The sequence below is a fragment of the Delphinapterus leucas genome, unplaced genomic scaffold (genome assembly GCF_059928025.1).
Source record: "Delphinapterus leucas isolate spDelLeu-1000000601 "Yukka" unplaced genomic scaffold, BTC_Dleu_Yukka2 spDelLeu_asBTCV2_sq25, whole genome shotgun sequence".
Lineage (NCBI taxonomy): Eukaryota > Metazoa > Chordata > Mammalia > Artiodactyla > Monodontidae > Delphinapterus > Delphinapterus leucas.
In genome coordinates this window covers 11,307,029-11,328,922 of record NW_028322234.1, presented here as the reverse complement: position 1 = coordinate 11,328,922, position 21,894 = coordinate 11,307,029, and the positions used below count along the sequence as shown (strand labels likewise).

The following is a 21,894-nucleotide window of genomic DNA, read 5'->3' as shown; positions in this document are numbered from 1 at the left end:
ATCTGCATATGGAGGTTATTTAAAGTCTTGGGGCCAGAGGAGGTCACATGGTTTCAGGGGTAAGGGGCAAAGTGTAGCAAAAGAAGAGGGCTAAGAAGGACACCAGGGCTCCCCAGCCTTAGAGGTTAGGAGGAGGAGCCAGCAAGAGACTGGGCAGAACAGTGAGGTAGGAGGAGGAAGACGTGGGCTGCCCTCTCCCAGAAGCCTCCAGAGGCAGGTATTTCAAGACAAGAGTGATCAGCTGTGTCACATGTGGCTGCGAGTTTGAGTAAGATGAGGAAAGAGAATTGACTGTTGACTTTGGCAAGTGTTTGGTCCCTGGCAGTCTTGATAAGAGCTCTTTCATTGGAGCGATTAGGAAAATAACTTGTCAAGAGATCTATCGATGTATTTCCAATAGACCTATCTCCAAGAAGTCCTCTAGAGGGCAGTGTTACTCTCAGAACTGCCAAGCTTAACCCTTGGCAGTGCCTCTCTGGAGGACCCCTTCTCCGTGCTTGTACAAACCTGGATATACACAGGATGGGATCATACCATACATGTTACCTTGCAACTTGCTATTTCCACTTAGTGGTCAATACACATACAGATAATTATTGTGTGACTGCCGTAGTCATGATTGCCAGGTTCACAGGTTTTCTGTCTTTTCTTTCCCTTTTCCTTTCTTCTCTCTCTCCCTTTCCTTCCTTCTCTCTCTCCCTTTCCTTCCTTCTCTCTCTCCCTTTCCTTCCTTCCTTCCTTCCTTCCTTCCTTTCTCTTCTCTTTCTTTCTCTGTCTCTCCTTCCCTCCCTCCCTTTCTTCCTCCCTCCCTTCCTTCACATCTTTATTGAGATATAATTGACAGACAATAAACGGCACGTTTTGACATATACATACACCTGTGAAACCATCACCACAATCATGACAGTGACTGTTTCCATCCCCCCAAGAAGTTTCCTTATGTCTCTTTGTAGTCAATCCCTACCCCACCCTCAGCCCTTGACACCAACTAATCTGTTTTCAGTTCCTACAGCTTTGTGTTTTTGAGGAAGTCCCATAAACAGAATCATACAAAACATAGCCTTTTGAATTTGGCTTCTTCTACTCAGCTCAGTACGTTTGCGACGTGTCCATTTTTCTTTTGGCCACACTGCTTGTGGGATCTTAGTTCCCCATCAGGGATTGAACCCATGTCCTCGGAAAGCGTGGAGTCCTAACCACTGGACCGCCAAGGAATTCCCTATGTCCATGTTGTGTTTATCAGTAGTTGTTCCTTTTTATCATTGAGTTGTATTCCGTTGTATGGATGGACACAGTTTGTTTATCCTTTCACCTACTGATGGACATTTGGGTTGTTTCCATTTTGGGACGATTATGAATAAAGCTACTATGTACTGTCTCATTGAGATCTTTGGGTGGATGTTCGTTTTCCACTGTATTTTTTTAATTTAATTTTTATTTTATTTTGGAGGGTAGTTGATTTACTCTACTGTATTTTATTTCTACACTAAAACATGTGATTCCTCTGGAATTCATTTTTGTATACGGTCTGAAGTAGGGTTCAGGTTGTGTTTTGTTCTGGGCTAACCAACAAGGCAGATAACATCTTTCCTGGGAAGTTGTAATGTCACCTTAACCTACATCACGTTCTCACGTGTTCTTGAATTTGTTTCCAGATTCCCTCTGGACGTTTTCCCGGAGCCAGGGTCATGCTGTTTTGATGACAGTGCGTTTTGCTGTTTGGCAAGGCGGCTTTCTCACCTTGCTATTCACGAGTCTTGGCCTTGGAGGCTGTTGAGAGGGTGGATGTGGCCTGACTCTCCAGTGACAACCTCCTGGCTGAGTGAGGGTGCCGGTGCCAGGCCCAGCACCTGGTGTGAGGAGGGGAGTGGGGAGATGATAATATCCATGATGGTTGAATCAGATGCAGTTGCTCAGGAAAAGCGGGAAGAGATGAGACTCTGTGACTGGTCTCCAGGAATTCTGCCATCTTATTTCCTGTAATTTACAAGGCATCTTTTTTTTTTTTAAACATCTTTATTGGAGTGTAATTGCTTTACAGTGTTGTGTTAGTTTCTGCAGTATAACAAAGTGAATCAGCTATATGCATACGTATATCCGAACATCCCCTCCCTCTTGTGACTCCCTCCCACCCTCCTTATCCCACCCCTCTAGGTGGTTGCAAAGCACCGAGCTGATCTCCCTGTGCTATGAAGCTGCTTCCCACTAGCTATCTATTTTACACTTGGTAGTGTATGTATGTCAATGCTACTCTCTCACTTCGTCCCAGCTTACCCTTCCCCCTCCCCGTGTCCTCAAGTCCATTCTCTACTGACTTTCTGACTTCACTCTGTATGACAGACTCTAGGTCCATCCACCTCACTACAATTAACTCAATTTCATTTCTTTTTGTGGCTGAGTAATATTCCATTATATATATGTGCCACATCTTCTTTATCCATTCATCTGTCGATGGACACTTAGGTTGCTTCCTACAAGGAATCTTTCTACCCATGGCCGTGTGCTGGCTGACATTGTCCCCTGAGCTGGAAGGAAGCCCTCTAGGAGGGCATGTGTCTATCCTGCCTTATTCCTTTGGGTGCTCCTTGAGTTGGCGCAGGACTTGGTCCTTGGTGCTTGGTAGACATGCTTGGCCATTGTGGAGGAGGGGGACCAATCCCCCTCCCTGCCACTAGTTCCCTGTGTCAGCTTGGATGTGTCACTTCTCCTTTCCACCCTCTGGGCCCTGTGAACTAGGATGTTGGGCTAATTCCACACTCTGGGCCCTGCAAACAGGGACACTGGGCTGACTTCTGATTCAGACCCCTGCCGGCTTGGAGCCTCTGAGTCAGTGGGAAGAGGCAGGGTGGCCGTGAGCTGCCTTGACTGTCGTGGTTAAGATTGAGGGTGTGACGCTTCCTGGATATGACCTTCGGCACCTGACTTAATCTGTTGAGCTTCTGTCCTCTGAGAAGCCAGGATGATGCTGGCCCTTTCCTCCTGGGTCAGGATTAGAAGGGATGGCGGGTTAATTTGGCGTAGAGCTTGGTGGGTGGTAATGTCAGCTGGAAAGAACTCAGGGCTGGCATTCTGGTAAGACAGCTTTGCTTAATTTTTTTTTTTGCGGTACGCGGGCCTCTCACTGTTGTCGCCTCTCCCGTTGCGGAGCACAGGCTGCGGACGCGCAGGCTCAGCGGCCATGGCCCACGGGCCCAGCCGCTCCGCGGCATGTGGGATCTTCCCGGCCCGGGTCATGAACCCGTGTCCCCTGCATCGGCAGGCGGACTCCCAACCACTGTGCCACCAGGGAAGCCCCAGCTTTGCTTCATTTTAATAGTAACACATGTTACCTTGTAACAAATTCAGCAGTGTTGACTGCTACAAAGTAGCAAACAGAAGGTGCCACTTCCATCAAGTCCCTTTCCCCAGAGAGGTGAGGCAAGGGATGCTCATGACACACGTTCAGGCTTTGCAGGTATTCTTTTATTGACTATTTGGCAGTGACCAAAGGATGCTTGATTCAGGAGACAGCTGCACCCCCAGCAACCTCACTTATTTTACCCAGGGTGCTATTTCATTCTATTTAGGTGGGCTGGCAGCTGGACCCAAACAGTTGGGTCCCTGGCCCCGTAGCAGCTGAAGTGGCTGTTGAGGGCAGGCCAAGAGAGCAGTTCCTGTGACGGGCTGGCTCAGGCTGTTTGTGGTGGGTGTTAGTCAACTCAGAAGCCCAGAGGGGAACTGGGTTTCTCTGCAGCTTTCAGTTCAGGGTGAGCATTCTGCTTTCAGCATGCCTCGGCAGGAACAGGCCCTGAAATAATTCTGCTTCTGGAAGTTTTCCTCTGTACGTACTTGCACAGATGTGCAAAAGCATGGGTCCAGGTGTGTCCACTGCAGCTCTGTTGGTAAGAGGGAGAGACTGGAAAAGATTGGTTTATCCTACAAGCATATGTGCATATGTAGGAAATGAATGTGTGGGTCATTTATGGTAGCATTGTTTGAGGATAGCAATCCAGGTGACCCTCAGTAGATGGCTGTTTAGATAAACAGTTGGGGACTGGCACACAGCGGGGCCTCTGTGGCTGCAGAAAGAAGTTCCCCCAGAGGGCTGATGGGCAGATCTCCAGGTACAACAGGCAGAAACAGCAAATTGAAGAAGAGAACCTTTGGGGGTGCAGGAAATGCTTTTATCTTGATTGTGATGGTGGGTTTGTGAGTGTGTGCCTTTGTCAAAACTTACTGAACTGCAGACTTTCAGAATGTGTCAATTAGACCACAATGAAGTTGGTTTGAAAAAGAAAACAAAACCAACACCAAAAAAGCAAGGTGCAGATCAGTGGGAAAGGGGAGGAAAAAACAGTTCAGGTTTGCTTTCATTTGCGCACTGAAATCCTGCAAGGAAGCCCAAGGCATTTACAAAAAGCTATTTCCTTTTTGGAAAGGTGGAGGGACAGATGGGAAGGGGGTGAAAGATATTTTACCTTTCTACGGTTTAGATTTTCGAACCATATGAATAGCACCGATTCCACAGTGAAATGAACAAAAATGAATGTTCTGATATGAACAGTCCACCTGTGGTTAAATAGACCCCCCCCCACCCCAGAAGAAAAAAAAAGAACCTCCCTGTCAGTCCAGTGGTTGAGACTCCGTGCTTGCACTGTGAGGGGCATGGGTTCGATCCCTGGGAACTAAGATCCCGCCAAAAAAAAAAAACAAAAGGAAAAAAGAACTGCGTATACATTGTGATGCTTTGTGTGAAAAAAGGAGGATGTTTTTATTATGGAAGGAAAGAACATGATGATGGCTGTCCCTAGGAAGGTGAGCATGGGGGAGGAAGGCTTGCTTCACGTTGGACCCTTCTTTGTGTTTGGTCTTTACTTAAAATCGCATCCATGTATGAGGCCAGTTGGTTATGGATGAGGCTTAGAGATGGAGACGCAGGCCAGCAAGTGGGGGAGCCCAGACCCTTTCAAACCCAGGTGATGCATCTCGCCAGTGAGGTGAGGAAAGGGATGCTCATGATACACGTTCAGCCTCTGCAACTATTTTTTTTTTATTGACTATTTGGCAGTGACAGAAGGATGCCTGATCCAGGGGAGGGCTTTCCCTCCCTGTCCCCCAGTGCCCGGAACTCAGGCTGGGCGAGCCCGGCCAAGGGGCCTGGCACTCTGGCCGGAACACGTGTCCATGCTTCTTTCACGTATATGGGCATCCTTGTCACAAAGGCCACGTGGCACCACAGTTTCTCATCTGTCCTTCTCCTTCCTGCTCTGCCGTAGCACCACCGGCCCTTGAGAAAGCCTGCCCATGGGCAGGGGGTCCCAGCGGGACCCACTCACCCACCAGCTGGGAGGCGCCCCTAACTCAGGCCCCAGCGTGGAGCCCCCGTCGGTGCTGGTGCTCAGACTTGGCTTGCCTTGGCAACTTGGTCTTGAAGAGGGACTTGCCCGAGGCCTCGATGTAAGTGATGCTCATCTCTTTGGGGCTGATCTCAACGTAGGCGAAGCCACCCAGTGAGTTCTCGGCCCCGTAGTGGAAGCGCAGGTAGCCGTTGGGGACCTTGCGCAGGTGCTTCTTCGAGGGGTCCATGAAGTTCCCGGCCCCGCTCAGCACGAAGCCCACGCCATTCTCATCCTGAAGGTACTGCGGACAGAGGAAGCAGGTTCAGTGGAGTCCCCAGCCCCTCAGTGAGGTTTACCACTGGCTTGGTGTCTACCTGTCTTGAGTCCAGGGTCAGGCCTGTGATGGACCACAGAGTCACCTTGAGCAAGGGACATACCCCACCCCGTCCTGTCCTGGGCCTCAGCTTTTCCCACGTGTGAGAGTGTATTGCTCTGAGCAATCAAGAGTCAACTGGGACCCGTGAGATGGCTTTTAGGGAACTTTGGGCTGTTTTCTGGTTAGCGAGCATAGAGTTTGAGAGAGAGTGACATTCAGGGGGCTCCCAAACAGAAGGAGGACCGCACTAGGCCATGTGGCCCAGTGGCTGGGCTGGGGACCCCTTCCCAGGCTCTCGCCCCACCCTCAGTCCCCTCACCTGCAGGTTGTGATCATGGCCGCACAGGTAGGCGGTGACCTTGTGCGTGGTCAGCAGCGGTAGCAGTTGCTTGACCAGGCAGTGGGTGGGCCCGTGCTCGGCGATGGACCACACGGGGTAGTGGCCGGCCACCAGCACGTAGTCCTCCTTGGCCGCCGCCAGCTGCTTCTTGATCCAGGCCAGCTGCGTGCGGGCCATCGCCAGGTTGCGGGGCCTCTCGGGCTGCTGGCTGGCAAAGTCGTCCGAGTTGCCACACAGTGTCACTGTGTCCAGCATGAAGATGGCCACGGACACGTTGGACCGTGGGATCTTGAAGCGCAGGCGGTAGTAAGGGCTGGGGAAGTTCCTGTGGATGGGATGGAGGTGGTGGGCGCCCGTCTTGGGCAGAGAAGCCCCAGGCTCAGCTCTGGCTGATGGATCTCTTTGCCCACCTGAGCGAGGCTGGCAGAGGGATGGATAGAAGGAGGGGCAGGCTCACCAGCGCTTGGAGATCCTGGAGTAGGCTATCTGTGCCGAGACGTTCCCCAGATGGTCGTGGTTGCCAGCCAGCACGTACCAGGGCACGTTGCGGAGTGAGGAGGCAGAGAACACGTCCTCAAAGGTCTCCTGCAGCCGACACAGAAGGGAGCCCCGCCCCCCCCGCAGGTTCAAGCAGCCATCGGATGCTCCCACCAAGTCAGGCGCTATGTACAAGGGAGACGCTGAGTGTGCTAGGCGTCTACTAGTGTCATCTTCCCTCTGCCCTCTCCAGAGTCAAAAAGTCGAGGGGCTTCTCCACGCATCCCCCCGCCTCCACACCTACTCCAGTGGCGCACACCTGGAACCTCTTGTCTTTGGCATCCTGCACGCCAGTGAAGTAGAAATTGTCCCCCAGGGACAGGATGAAGTCTGCGCCCAGGATCTGCACGGTCCTGGCAATCTCCTTGGCATTGGCCATTTCCCGGGCTGTGTAGAACGGGGCATTGGGGACCCCTCCCCAGTCACCCACGGCAACAAAGCGCAGTACAGGGGCGGGGGCGGTGCGGGTGTTGGTACTGATGCCGGCAGCCCAGGGGAGCACCAGGGGGAGCACCAGCGAGGCTTGCAGGACGAGCAGCACCGTCCACGTGTCCATCTGGGAGGGGAGAGACAAGCGTCTGGGGCATGGGCAGCATGCGCCCCCCGAGATCCCCACTTGCCCTGTTCTGAGAAAGGAGGAGACGGCTCCCTGCAGGGATGGCCTGGCTCCCTAGCTCCCGGGACTTGAGTGCAAGAGCTGGCTGGGAGGGTCAGGGGGCGGGCAGGGTCCAGCCAGCGGGGTGGGAAGCGGGGGTATGCCGGGCCCAGTACTCACCCTGGGGGAGGCACAAGCCAGTCGGCTGGGGGCTCAGAGAGGCAGGTGAGCTCCAGAGCAGAACTGGTCGTCACTGAGCCTTTATTCCCTGGGGGCGGAAATGGATCATTAGAGGGGATGATGCAGTTTCTCCGCCAACTGTTCCAGAAGCCCTCCCCTCGGGTCATGTGAGCCTTGGAGTTAGTTCCCCGGCAGCCGGACACGGGATTCGAGGCGGGAGCGGGGGTGGGGGGTGGGGGTGGTCTGGCCTATGAGTGCAGCCGCGCCTGCCCCACAAGCTCTGCGTCTGCTCACAGGAGCGCGTTTGTGTCGTTGGCCTCGTGTGTGCTGTGTGCGCAGCTCTATCTGTGCGCCCCGGCCAGGCACCTCCCGTATGTGTGTCCGTGTCCTCCGCGGACGTGTTTGTCTGCCAGTGCCTGGGTGTGTCTGAGCTGTTTTCTGTGTGTAGCCAAGCGTGCCTGCCTCGGTCACATGTCTGCCTGGGAGTCCCATGTCCCCGTGGCTGTGGACACTGAGCTGGCAAGGCCTGTGTGGCAAGCCTGTGACGCGCGCCTGCGTCCTCAAGTGGAACTGTGTGTGCGCGATGAGGAGTTGTGTGTCCCTGTCATGTGGCCGAGCCGAGTTGTGTGTCTCTGTGTTGTGTTTCTCAGCTGAGTTGTAGGTCCGGTGTGTGGGGTGTGTTTGACAACATCTGAGCCCTGAGTCCCAGGGTCACACCCCCTCCCCCAAACAGCAGGGGTTCCCTTTTCCAGGAAGTCCTGCCCATACCTTCCTCTCTGCCCCACCCCCCATTCCTGCAGGAGGAACCCAGGCAGGAGGCAGCTGGTGACAAGCCGTGTGACCACAGACTTTTGACCCTCACACCCTCAGACCCCAAGGGCAGGGGGGCAGGCTATGGGGCAGCGGGGCCCCTGCACTTGAGGCCGCTCTGACCTGCCCCTCCCCTCCCTGCCTCCCTCCTCCCGGCCCTGACTGCACACTCACGCTGGTTCCCTACAGCCTCTTGCGAGAGTAGATGGGGGCCCCTCATTCACGGCCCCGCAGCCCCGACAAACAGGAAGTGGGTCACGAGGGCAGGCGGAGACCCCCTCCTCCGGGTGGAGACCTCCCGCCGCCGGGCGGTCTCAACTGGCAAAGCCTGGGCCAGGGGTCAAGGCCAGGCGCGGCCTTGCGAATCGAGCTGCAGGAGTGCGGGGTGCTAGCCGTCGGGGCTGCCCCAGCTTTAAGGAGGCAGCAGTTAGCCCGCCCTGCCGGCGGGGAGGGGGCGGCCCAGGTGATACCCGGCTGCAAGCGCGGGCGCCTGGGCCTCCTGGCCAGGCCGGCGCGCCCGGGGATGCTGCTGGGCCCCTGCGCGCCACCACGCCTGCGGGGCGCACTTCTGTAACAGGAGGTAACGTTCCCTGGAGGGCGGCGCAGACCTGCCGATTGGCCTGCAGCTCGGCCGGGCAGGGTGGCTCGGGGACCCGATTTCCTCCCCCTGTCCCCACGCAGGCAGAGTCTCCACCTGCCTGCGCACTTGGGGCGCCCACAGCCCCCACAGCGCTGGGTGGGGCCTCAGCCCCGGGCTGCACCACCCTCTAGTGAGGAAGTCTCATCTTCAACCTCAATTTCCTGGTCTTTCGGTGTGAGGGCTGAAGAGTCCAATCTTACTTAGAATCGCAAATAATTTATGTTGAAACACCCCTCCAGGAGCTGGGGCTGCAACCCTTCCCGCCTCCTTTTGAAGGTGGGTGGGAGGCAAAAGAGTCTTATCTGAAGAGTAAAGCATGGGAAAGCAAAAGATGGGAACTTTCTGGTGGAGACACCTGGCAGACACCGCCCTAACAGATGATCCAGGTGAACAGCATAGTGATGTCTTATTGATATCACGTGGCCCTGACATAATGTCATGAGAAGGGCCCCTCACCTCCTGGGTTTCTCCTGTCACCTGTAACCACAGGCTTATGATGAGAAAAATACCAGATACACCCAAATCCAGTGATATTCTACAGAATACCTGCCTAGAACTCTGCAAAAATGGCCCAGTCATGAAAAAGCAACCTTTGAGGGGCTGTCACAGACTGGAGGAGACCCAGGAGCCGGGAGGACGAAGTGAATGTGGGATCTTGGGCCAGAAAAGGGGCACTTGTGGAAAAACTGGTGACATCCAAAGAAAGCCTGGAGTTTTGTGAATAGTAACACAACTAAGAAACAGAATCGCGTACAGGTTCCAGGTATATCGTGGTTCCAGATGATGCTGGCCATAGAGGCAACAGTGAGGTGTATGTTGGAACTCTTTGCTTTTTTTTTTGCAATTTTCCTGTAAATCTATAATTACTCCAAAATAAAACAGTTTACTTTGAAAATAGGCATGATCCAAGAAACTTAAACATGGATTCGACATGCACTGAGCACCTGCTGTATGCCCAGTACTGGCAGACCCAGCAGGGAACAAGACAGATAGGAAACACCTGCTCTTCTGGGGCCCCATGTGCTGGTGAAATTTATATTCTAGCTGTTAATTACTTTCCATTCTTTGGGGGTGGGGTGGGGCATTCTCTTTCCATTTTATACATTATGTATTGTTTGGATTTTTGCTTGAAAAGCACTGTTATTTTGCCAGCAGAATAAATGCAAACTTCCTCCTAACGTATCTGTGGTCTGAATGTAAACATGGGAAGCAAAGACCTCATCACAGATCCAGGGCAGTGATTGTTTTCTGGGGAGACGGGAAGAGGAATGGAATTGGGGCTCAGGGACAAGGGAGTGTCAGGCAGGGGGCTTCAACTTTATCCCTACTGTTTTCCTTTCACAGAAAAGGAAAAAAAAAATTATCTGAAGCAATTAGGACCAAATGTTAACATTTGCTTCTTCATGTGGCAGGTCTGGGGGTGTTTGAGGGATTATCTTCTATGCTTTCTGTATTTTTTTGAGATCACACAAAATTATAATATTTATTATCATATCGTATTACCTGGTCTTTAAAGAAACGTTGGAAAATACTGAAAAGTACAAGGAAATGATTACATTCGTCTGCCTAGAGAGTGACTCTTCAGTAATTTTTTTCCATTAATTTTTCTATGCCTACATGTGTCTTCTGAAAAATGGTATGCTATTGACACCATTTTTTTTTTTTTTGGCCATGCTGTGCATCACGCAGAAATCTTAGTTCCCTGACCAGGGATCAAACCCATGCCCGCTGCAGTGGAAGCGTGCAGTCTTAACCACTAGACCGCCAGGGATATTCCCTACTGATATAATTTTTTAAGTGTGTCAAATGTTAACATTTTCTATATCTTTTAAATTAAAAAGTACAAAAGCACATGCACATGAAAAGAAATCAGGCTTCTTGCGGAGTGTGTACTGAAACTTGTGAACCCTTGGCTATATCTCTCTGGTCACCTCTGGGGTTCCGAGTAAACTCTTTTCCCTCCATTCACTCAGGGGAGCCTGCTTCTGCTGATTTTCTGTGGAGGTGGATCAGGATTTGGCTCTGAGCCTCCCTCCCCCTCCACTCCTGCCTTGCTTCCCAACAACAACGTCAATCCCATGGCTGAGTTCCTCCCTGCCCTCCCCACCCCTCTCTGCCCCAGCTCTCACCACTCCTCTGGCCTTCTCACCCTTCCCGGAATAGGAGCCCTCGCTCTGACTTCAGGGCTTTGGCACTTGCTGTTCCATTTTCCTAGAAGGCTGTTCCTTCTCCAGCTATCACCGTGGCTCCCTCCCACTGTATTTAAGTTCCTTTAACTTATCTAAAAAGCATCCCTCCCACCCCCATCCTGACTCCCTCTTAACTTGCTGTAATTTTCTCAGTAGCCCTTATCAAGGCCTGATGAACCAAACTCTGCTTATCTTGTTTTCAGTCTGTCTCCCCACCCGAATGGGGTCTGAGGCAACAAGAACTGTCTGCAGTCAGTGGTGTTTAATGCTGTTTCTCTGGCTTTTAGAATCTGGGGCCCACAAAGGCAGCTGCTCAGGAATTATCTGGGGAAGGATGGAATGAAGGGACTCGCTTGCACGACACAACCTTCCCTCCAGTCTGAATGTGCAGCTTCCCCCCACCCTCCTGGCTTCATCCCTAACTCCTTTACAGCTTGCTTCAGATCTAAACTTTGTTGTTGTTGTTTTCTTTGTTTTTTGGCCAAGCTGCGTGGCATGTGGGACCTTAGTGCCCCCACCAGGGATTGAACCTGTGCCCCCTGCATTGGAAGCAGGGAGTCTTAACCACTGGACCACCAGGGAAGTCCCAAATGTTGTTGTTGTTTTTGATAATCTGTCCAGGACTCTTGGAGATATGTCAATGTGTGCATCTCCTTCATGTTGGGGCCACTGCGCACAAGTCACACTAAGGACAGTGTGTTCTGACCTCAGGGCCTTTGCACTTGCTGTGCCCTCCACTGGCCCACTCTCCCCCACCTTCTTGTCCTTGAGCACTTGGCTTCAATGCCACTTCCTCAGACGACCCTGACACCCTGACTCAGCACACACACCCAACACCTAGTCCCCTGTCTCTACTCTTGTCAAGTCCCCCGCCCCCCAAGGAATTCCCACGAAAGCAGGTCTGGGTGGACAACAAATGTCCACTCGATGGGGTCAGAAGGGGGGCAGGCGGTTAGCATTACTTCTGACAAGCACGGTCAGTGAAGGGAGGTATGCGCAGATTGGTACATGTCGTGAGGAGAGCCTGAGGTGGGAGGTATCAGGAGCTAATGGCCTGGAGCTACGGAGTGTGGACTCGATCTGGAGGGTGACAGGTTTGCAGGATAGGGTCCAAGCTGTGTTTTTAAAAGGTCAGTCTGGAAAAAAGCACGTCACAGACAGATCTATATCGCCTGTCTCTCTGTATCTATTATTATTATTATTATTTTGGCTGCACGGCATGTGGGGATCTTAGTTTCCAGACCAGGGATCGACCCCACGCCACCTGCAGTGGAAGTGCAGAGTCTTAACCACTGGACTGGCAGGGAAGTCTCATTACTATATCTATTTGTATCTATCTATCTGTATATCCATGTAACTACATCTATCCATCTATTTATCTGTATCTCTATCCATTTATTTTTATCTATCTGTCTGTCTATCTACCTATCTATCTGTATATCTATCCATTTATCTATATCCATCTATCTGTATCTCTATCTATCCATCCCTTAATTTTTATCTATCAATCTGTCTATCACACTATATCTTGATACAAAACTACAAGTGCTTGGTTGCTACTCACCAAGAAGAAATAATTCTGGCGCCCACAGGAAAAAAATTAAGAGTGGTTTCTTCCAGGGATGGTTGCCCTGGGAAATTATCAATTTCTACTTTACTGAATTCATCTTTAAAAATTAAAAGCTAGTAAAGATTTTGTAATCAGGAAAACAGTATTTACCTAAATAACCATTCTGATGGAGGCACAGATGATTGTTGATAGAGGGTGAGCCTACAGTGAGGGGGACATCCCACCCCCCCAAGTGGCTGGTATAGTTGGGTCAGCCCTCCAGGATGGCTGTTTAAAGGTGGTTGAGTCAGGGGGCTCTGCAGCCATCTGCCTGAGTTCAAATTCCAGCTCCTCTGCTGTTATTTAGCTGTGTGACTGTGGGCTAGGGGCTTTACCTCTCTGTGCCTTATTTCTTCATCTTTTTTTTTTTTTTTTTGCAGTACGCGGGCCTCTCACTGTTGTGGCCTCTCCCGTTGCGGAGCACAGGCTCTGGACACGCAGGCTCAGCGGCCATGGCTCACGGGCCCAGCAGCTCCGCGGCATGTGGGATCTTCCCGGACCGGGGCACGAACCCGTGTCCCCTGCATCGGCAGGCGGGCCCTCAACCACTTTGCCACCAGGGAAGCCCTATTTCTTCATCTTTAACACGGGTGATGTTACAGTTATTCAGTACAGAGTGTCGTGTACTGGCACCAAAAGTCCTGTCACAGATGGAACATGCAGCAGAGGACCTTGTTCATAGCCAGCACCCCCTATAAGCTAGCTGTCACTGCTTGTTATTATTATCATTACTATTATGTGTATTATTATTATAGACTAGGGCAGTGGCAATTTGGAGAAACTGAACACGTTTAAGAGGCAGAAATAAGAAGTTGGGGGACCTACTCATCCCAGTTTGCCGGAGACTTTCCTGATTTTAGCACAGAAAGTCCCACATCCCGGGAACCCTCTCAGTCTCGGGTAAATCAGAAGGATAGTTGGTCACCCTAAGGTAAATCTTGGGACCCAGTGGTTAGAGGGAGGAATCTCTGGCAACTTCCAGCTTTCAGGTCTGGAGAATGAGAACCCAGACCCAAGGAAGAAGCTCAGGGAGAGGAACCATTTTTGGGGAAGTGGACAAACCCGAGCGTGGGTACATTGAATTTGAGGGGCCCCTTGCTTGTCTGGGTGGGAGAAGACAGGTTTCCCTGTGGGGATCACGGGACAGAGGTCCCAGTATCTTATTCTGAAATATTTCGAACACACAGCAAAGTTGGAAGAATTGTCCAGCGAACAGCCACACACTTGCTCCTAGATACTGCAATTAAGATTTGCATATATTTGCTTTAGTATCTATCCATCCGTTCACTCATCTATCTTACTCTTTACCTATTTTAATATGTTGCGGACATCTGCACACTTCCCTGCCAAGGCTTCTGTGCTCATACCATTAACTAGAATTCGATATTTGTTTACAGTTCTTTTCTCTGATGTGAAATTTACATACAATGATATGTACAAGCCTTAAGTGTACACTGGGCAAGTTCTGATAAACCTCAGCTACAGTCATGAAAGAAAGAACTTACTCAACCCCCGTGAGATTCAAAACAAAAAATAGAAGTAAATGGAGGCAGCTCTGGTTCTGCTACTTGCAAAGCTCTGTAACCTGGAGGGAGTGTCTTAACCTTTATGGGCTTCAGCTTCTCATCTCTAAAATGGGAAGAGTAAGGGTGCCTGTCTGAGATCTGATTGTGGCTGTCGTGGGTATTGAACACGTGAATTCGTGTAGAAATACTGAGGAGTGCCTGGCATGTAAGGAGTGCCTTGAGGGACTTCCCTGGTGGCCCAGTGGGTAAGACTCCCATGCTCCCAATACAGGGGGCCCGGGTTCGATCCCTGGTCGGGGAACTAGATCCCGCATGCGTGCCACAAGTAAGAAGTCTGCATGCTGCAACTAAGAGTATACATGCTGCAACTAAAGATCCTGCATGCCTCAGCGAAGATCCCGTGTGCCGCAACTAAGACCCGACACAGCCAAAATAAATGAATAAATATTAAAAAAATTTTTTTAAATGCCTTGAAAACACTTACTTATAATATTACCCAGTTGGAACAGTGAAAAGAATTACTCTTGGTGGAAGAAGAAATAAAGAGGTAAGAATATTGCTGAAAAATTTCAAAGATGGCCATCAGAGGAACCTAAGCATGGGATCTACACTGGTGTGGAAGGCAGGTGGAAGGAAAGGGTGGCTGTGAGCTAAATCCTGATCCACTGCTGCAGAAAATCAGCAGATGAGAGCTCCATTCACCTGTGCGTGATTAGAGGGAGAGGAGCGTATTCAGTATTCAGAATCGTGGAGATGCCCAGAGAGGAAGCTAAGACTTCATGCCCTGCAAAAGGTCTCATTTGTTTTAATCATGTGCATGTGTTTTGTATTTTTTTTAACGTGCTTTTGTATTTTAATTTAACTGTAATTTGAAAAACATAGTCAAGATTCTGACCCCTGCTCCAAATGGATGGATCTTGAAGACATTATTATACTCAGTGAAATAAGGCAGTCAGCAAAGGTCTGTATGATTCCACTTCTACAAGGTCCCTAGGGTGGTCAGATTCATAGGGACAGAAAGTAGGATGGTGGGTGCCAGGGGCTGGGGGAGGGGGAATGGGGTAATGTTTAATGAAGACAGTTTCAGTTTTGCAAGGTGCAAAGAGTTCTGGAGATGGATGGTGGTGATGGTTACACAACAACGTGAACGTATTTAATGCCACTGAACTGTACACTGAAAAATGGTGACGATGGTAAATTTTATGTTATTTGTATTTTACCAAAGTTGAAAAAAAAGAAAAACCAGAAAAGCACAGAAGATAATCCTAAAACACCCCTCTACCATCACATGAAGAGGCAAATGTTGTAATTGCTTCAGATATACATTTTCCTTTTTATGAAAGAAAAAAAAAACTAGTAGAGATAAAGTTGAAGTCCTCTCCCCCTTGTAATTTCAATTAAAAAAATCCTAAATAGTTTACAGTGAGAAGTCTCCTTCCCATTCTGGTCCTCCGCTTTGGAGGGAACAAAAGTTACCAGATTTTTGTGTCTCCTTCCAGAGCTGGTTAATTGATTTCAGGATGGTAACCTTTTTTTTCTTTCTTAATTTATTTATTTTTAATTTTTGCCTGCGTTGGGTCTTTGTTGCTGCGCGCAGGCTTTCTCTAGTTGCCGTGAGCGGGGGCTACTCTTCATTGAGGTATGCGGGCTTCTCATTGCGGTGGCTTCTCTTGTTGCGGAGCACTGTCTCTAGGCGTGCGGGCTTCAGTAGTTGTGGCACGCGGGCTCAGTAATGCGGCTCGTGGGCTCTAGAGCGCAGGCCCAGTAGTTGTGGCGTAGGGGCTTACTTGCTCCGTGGCATGTGGGATCTCCTGGGACCAGGGCTCGAACCTGTGTCCCCTGCATTGGCAGGCAGATTCTAAACCACTGTGCCACCAGGGAAGCCCTGGGCTGCTAAATTTAAGTTGAAAAGTCATATGATAATTTGGTTGAATTAAGAAGCAGTATTGGAATGTTTAAAAGAACATATTTCAAACTCCTATTTATTTGTTTAATTTTTAGATTTGTAACAACGCTAAGGACTTCAGAAGCATTTGCTTGGTGGAGGGATTTAAGATTAAAGAATCAAATATAACACTTTTATAAATGCCATCTGCAATATTTAAGAGATTTCAACCCACTACATTTCTAAATGGACCCAAATATGTACCCAATGACCTCTCTGAAAGTGATGGTCCACTTTGCCAGGTGTATAAGTAACATAATAGCTGTAATTGGAACCGAAGACTTAAGAGAAACTCTGTTTTTAAAGGTATAATTTAAACTGACTGTATACTTGCAAAGTAACCACAAAGATGGATTTTTCTAGGCACCAAAGCTGCCCCAGATCCAGACATCATCGTGAGTTTGTTTGATTTGAGGAACGCAAAGACCAGTGTGGTTCGAGCAGAAGGAGCCAGGGGAAAAGTGGGAGGAAACGAAGGCAGGGAGGTAAGGGGTGCGTGCGAGTGCTTTGGGGGCTGCAGGGAAGAGGGTTTTTATCCCCAGGGAGGAGGGCGCCGCGGAGAATTCTGAGCAGAGGTGGGACTAATCAACAGGTTTTGCATAATTTCCACCAGCTGTTGGGCTGTGGACCACAGCTACGTGGTGGGTGCTACCGGTGGGAGAAACCGGATCCTGTTGGTTTCCCCCAAACCCGGTAAACAAAGTCTGAGAATCTTGACCTCGGAAGCTCCCCGGGACCCCCAGCAGAATGCCGGGCGCCCTCCTCAGACTCTTGACCTGTCCACTGCTGCTTCCGCGTGGGCAAATCCTGAACTGCAGCAACGTCCTGCAAACCGTGTTTCCTTTTTGGTGCGCAAAGGCCCCCTTGTGTGGGGTGTGGAGGGTCGGGCAATGGAGCCAGCCGAGGTCTGCCTCACCCCCCACCCCAGAAGCTCCCGGGGGGAGGGATGAGTGAGCTACACAGGGATTCAGATGTTTGCAGGATAATCTGATGAGCAGCCCGCGTCTCAGAAAATTGCAAACCAGATTCTCAGAGGAGGGGTCTTTGGGCAGAGTCTCCAAGGACCAGTAGGAGTTTTTTAGGAAGGCACAGTAAGAAAAGACATCCTAGGCAGAGGGAAGGGTATGTATAGAGCAAGGTCAAAACTAAAATCCTGATCTAACTTACCCCCCCGCTTAACTGCTCCTTTCAACCTGGGTCATGGGGTCACCATGTGAGCCCCACACCTAGTACTTATCCTGAATGTGTCTCTTCCTCTCACTCCCCCCATCCCCATGGCCATCACCCAGGGCCAGACAGCCATCACCTGGGCCATAGTTGTCTGTCCTAATTGCCTTCAATTCCTAGTCATCCATCCCAGTCCCAAAAGAATCTCTCTCCATCTCTCCCCTGCTCACACACCTCCCATTGCTCCCTAGTGCTCTGGAGGTCAAGTCCAAGCCATTCAGCCTGGCATCTGAAGTCGTGGAAGACCTGGCCCTGCCTGCTCCACCATATAGTTAGCATGAACAACACATGAACAATAATAACAAAAATAATAATAACAGCAAATACCCACTTTACATGCTGCCAGGCTGTGGGTCATGCAGTATAAAGGCAGTTTCAGGGAGTTCCCTGGTGGTCTAGTGGTTAGGATTCTGGGCTCTCACTGCCATGGCCTGGGTTCAATCCCTGGTTGGGGAACTGAGATCCTACAAGCCATGCGGCACAGCCAAAAGAAAAAAAAAAAGGCTCTTTCACAACAGCCTTATTATCCCCGTTTTACAGAAGGACATTCTGAGGTTCAGAGAAGTCAAGGGACTTGTCCAAGGTCACTAGCATGCCTGTGAACTCAGTTTTTTCCAACTCCAAAGCAGAGGCTTAACTCCAACTCTGTCCGCTCCATGGCACATCTCTGGTGTGATAGGTTTAACTTCTTTGCTATTCCTCTGTCTTAGCTCAGGCTGCTATAACAATACCACAGACAGGGAGGCTTGAAACAGACATTTATTTCTCAAAATTCTGGAGGCTGGGAAGTTATGGAAGATCTTGACACTAAGATCAAGGTGTCAGCCTATTCAGTTTTTGGTGAGGGCTCTCTTCCTGTGTTGCAGACGGCTACCTCCTCTTTTTTTTTTTTTTTGGCTGTGGCTTGCAGCATGTGGGATCTTATTTATCCAACCAGGGATTGAACCTGTGGCCCCCTCAGTGCAAGCATGAAGTCTTAAGCACTGGACTGCCAGGGAAGTCCCCCATAAGGGCTTTATTCTACCTTGAGGGCCCCACCCGCATGACCTCATCTAACCCTAATTACCTCCCAATGGCCTCAACTCTAAGTACCATCATATTGGGGGTTAGGGCTTCAACATAAAAATTTCTGAGGGATGCAAATATTCTGTCCATAGCATCCTCCCTTCGGATAGTGGGGCCTCATTCCCCTTGCCTTGAGTGTGGGTCAGACTTTAGTGAAGCACTTAAAAAAAAAGACAAACTTTTTATTTCGATACTCTTGTAGATTCACATGCAGTTTTAAGAAATAATACAGAGATTCAGTATGACCTTCACCCATTTCCTCCCAATGGTAACATCTTGCATAACTCCAGTGCAATATCCCAACCAGGAAATTCATACAATCACTGACCTTATTCGGATTTTACCAGATTTACATGCACTGGTGTGTGTACGCACACGAGTGTGTGTGTTTAACTCTTTGCAGTTTGTCACATGACTAGATTTGTGTGACTACTACCACAGCCAGGATACATAACAGTTCCATCACAAGGGTCCCTGGTGCTACCCTTTTGTAGTCCCTGTCACCTCCCCCTGCCAACCCCTGGAAACCACTCATCTATTCTCCACGTCTACAGTTTTGACATTTCAAGACTGTTATAAAGTATATCCATTCAATGAAATATTATTCAGCAATAAAAAGAAATGAAGCACAGATACATGCTACAACACAGATGAATCTTTTTTTTTTTTTTTTTTGCGGTACGAGGGCCTCTCCCTGCTGTGGCCTCTCCCGTTGCGGAGCACAGGCTCCGGACGCGCAGGCTCAGCGGCCATGGCTCACGGGCCCAGCCGCTCCGTAACACGTGGGATCCTCCCGGACCGGGGCATGAACCCGTGTCCCCTGCATCGCCAGGCGGACTCTCAGCCACTGCGCCACCAGGGAAGCCCAACACAGATGAATCTTGAAAACGTTATGCTAAGTGAAAGAAGCCAGTCACAAAGGACCACGTATTGTAGGATTCCATTTATGTGCGATATCCAGAATAGGCAAATTTATTGAGACAGAAGGTATATTAGCGATGCCTAGGGCTGTTGGATTGAGGGTAGGGGGTGGGGTGCCAGGGATAAAAGGGGCTGACAGCTAACGGTGCAGGGTTTTTATGGAAGAATAATGAAAATGTACTGAAACTGATCGTAGTGATGGTGCACAATTCTGTGAATATACCAAAAGCCATTGAATTGTACACTCTACATGGGTGAATTGTATGGTATGTGAATTCTATCTCAAGTGGTTTAAAAAGAGAGCATTGTATAACTGGAATCATACAGTATGTAATCTTTGACATTGGCTTCTTTTTTTTCACCCAAAACAAATCTCTTGAGATATGTCCAAGTTGTTGCTTGTATCAATAGTTTCTTTTTATTTTGACTAGTATTTCATGGCTTGTACCAGTTTGTCTAACCATTCACCCGTTGAAGAACATTGGGGTTGTTTCCAGTTTGTGGCTATTACAAATAAAGCTGTTACGAACATTTATGTACAAGTTTTTGAGTGAATTTAAGTTTTCATTTCTCTAATATAAATGCCTAAGAGTGTAACTGTTGGGTTATATGGAAAGCACATATTTAGTTTTTTAAGAAATCACCATACTCTTTTCCAGAGGGGCTGTACCATTTAACATTCCCACCACCAAAGCACGAGTGATCTGGTTTCTCTGCATCCTCACCAGCATTTGGTGATATTGCCTTTTATTATTTTAGCCCTTTGAAAGGGGCACAGTGATGTCTCATTGTGGTTTGAATTTGCATTTTCATAATGGCTTATCATGTTGACATTTTTTTTTAATGTGTTTACTTACCAACTTTATGTCCTTTCACATAAAATGTCTGTTCATGTCTTTTGCCCATTTTCTAATTGGGGTCTTCTTCTTCTTCTTTTTTTATTTTTAAATAGTTGAGTTTTGAGGGACTTCCCTGGTGGCACAGTGGTTAAGAATCTGCCTGCCAATGCAGGGGACACAGGTTCGAGCCCTGGTCCAAGAAGATCCCACGTGCCGCGGGACAACTAAACCCGTACGCCACAACTACTGAGCCTGCGCTCTAGAGCCCACAAACCACAACTACTGAGCCTGCATGTCACAACTACTGAAGCCCGCACACCTAGAGCCCGTGCTCTGCAACAAGAGAAACCACTGCAATGAGAAGCTGGCGCACCACAAAGAAGAGTAGCCCCTGCTCGCAGCAAGTAGAGAAAGCCCGTGAGCAGCAACGAAGACCCAATGCAGCCAAAAAATAAATAAATAAAATTTATAAAAAAATAAAAATAGTTGAGTTTTGAGAGTTCTTTATATATTCTAGATAAGAGTCCTTTGCAATATGTGTTTTGCAAACATTTCCTGCCAGTCTGCAGCTTGTCTTTTCATCTTCTTGCCAAGGTGTCTTGCAGAGCAAATAATTTTATACTTTTGATGAAGTCCAATTTATTGGTTTTTCCTTTTATGGATCTTATTTTTGGTATCAAGTTTAAGAACTCTTCACTAGTCCTAAGTCCCAAAGATTAGATTTTCTCCTAAAAGTGTTATGGTTTTATGCATTACATTTTCATTTCATCCATAATTTGAGTTAATTTTGGTACAAAGTGAAAGATTTAGATAGTGCTTCTTCCCTCTTTCTCCCATAAATGTCCAGTTGCTCCAGCATTATATGTTGAAGAGTCTATCCTTTCTCCATTGACTGTTTTTGTGTCTTAAAAAAATATCAGTTGGGCATATTTTTGTGGGTCTATTTCTGGGTTCCCTATTCTACTCCATTGTTTTAGGTATCTATCCTTTTACCAGTACCACCATATCTTGATTTCTGTAGCTGTACAGTAAGCCTCAACATTGGGCAGAGTGATCCCTTCTATTTTATATTTTTTCCAAAATTGTTTTCAGCTATTCTGTGACCTGTGCAATTCCATATAAATCTTAGAACAAGTTTGTCTATGTCTATGCAAAATCTTGCTGGAATTTTGACAGAAATTACTTTAAACTTATCTATCAAGGGGAGAATTGTCATGTTTACTATGTTGAGTCTTCTAATCCATGGACATGGTATATCTCTTCATTTATTTAGGTCTTTGATTCCGTCAGTATTTTGTAATTTTCAGGATACATATCCTGTACATGTTTTGTTAGATTTACACCTAAGTATTTAATCTTCTTTGTTGCAATTGTTAATGGTATTCTGTTTTAAATTTTGGATTCTATTGGCTCACTTAAATTAAAAAAAAAAATTTTAAATTGAAGTATAGTTGATGTACAACATTATGTAAGTTACGGGTGTACAGTATAGTGATTCACATTTTTTAAAGGTTATATTTCATTTATAGTTATTATAAAATATTGGCTATGCCCCCTCTCTTGTACAATGTGTCTTTGTAGTATATTTTATTTTATTTATTTATTATTTTTTTTTGGCTGTGCTGCGTGGCTTGCGGGATCTCAGTTCCCCAACCAGATATTGAACCTGGGCCATAGCAGTGAAAGCCCGGAATCCTAACCACTATGTCACCAGGAAACTCCCACCTTATAGTATATTTTATACACAATAGTTTGTACCTCTTAATTTTTTCCTTGG

At 48.5% G+C, this 21,894-nt stretch overlaps 1 protein-coding gene and 1 long non-coding RNA gene across 4 annotated transcripts; one reads left to right on the top strand and one right to left on the bottom strand.

The window, feature by feature from the left end:
* Positions 1-5,016: 5,016 nt before the first annotated feature.
* Positions 5,017-10,946, bottom strand: ACP5 (acid phosphatase 5, tartrate resistant). Of its 3 annotated transcripts, none has more exons than XM_022557470.2 (6): positions 10,926-10,946; positions 7,347-7,434; positions 6,831-7,127; positions 6,492-6,619; positions 6,014-6,359; positions 5,017-5,619 (listed from the first exon to the last, which is right to left on the bottom strand). In XM_022557470.2, the coding sequence occupies exons 3-6, from the start codon at positions 7,125-7,127 to the stop codon at positions 5,341-5,343; spliced, it is 1,050 nt and encodes a 349-aa protein (XP_022413178.1). In that variant the 5' UTR covers positions 7,347-7,434; positions 10,926-10,946; the 3' UTR covers positions 5,017-5,340. The 3 variants fall into 3 exon arrangements, with proteins under 3 accessions (XP_022413178.1, XP_022413175.1, XP_022413177.1); XM_022557467.3 differs by lacking the exon at positions 10,926-10,946 and adding an exon at positions 8,331-8,714; XM_022557469.3 differs by lacking the exon at positions 10,926-10,946 and adding an exon at positions 7,641-7,896.
* A 2,017-nt stretch (positions 10,947-12,963) lies between these two features.
* On the top strand, positions 12,964-20,583 carry LOC111166152 (uncharacterized). Its single transcript, XR_002642561.2, has 3 exons — positions 12,964-14,667; positions 16,429-16,550; positions 20,231-20,583. It is a non-coding gene; the product is annotated as an uncharacterized LOC111166152 (long non-coding RNA).
* The last annotated feature ends 1,311 nt before the right edge of the window (positions 20,584-21,894 follow it).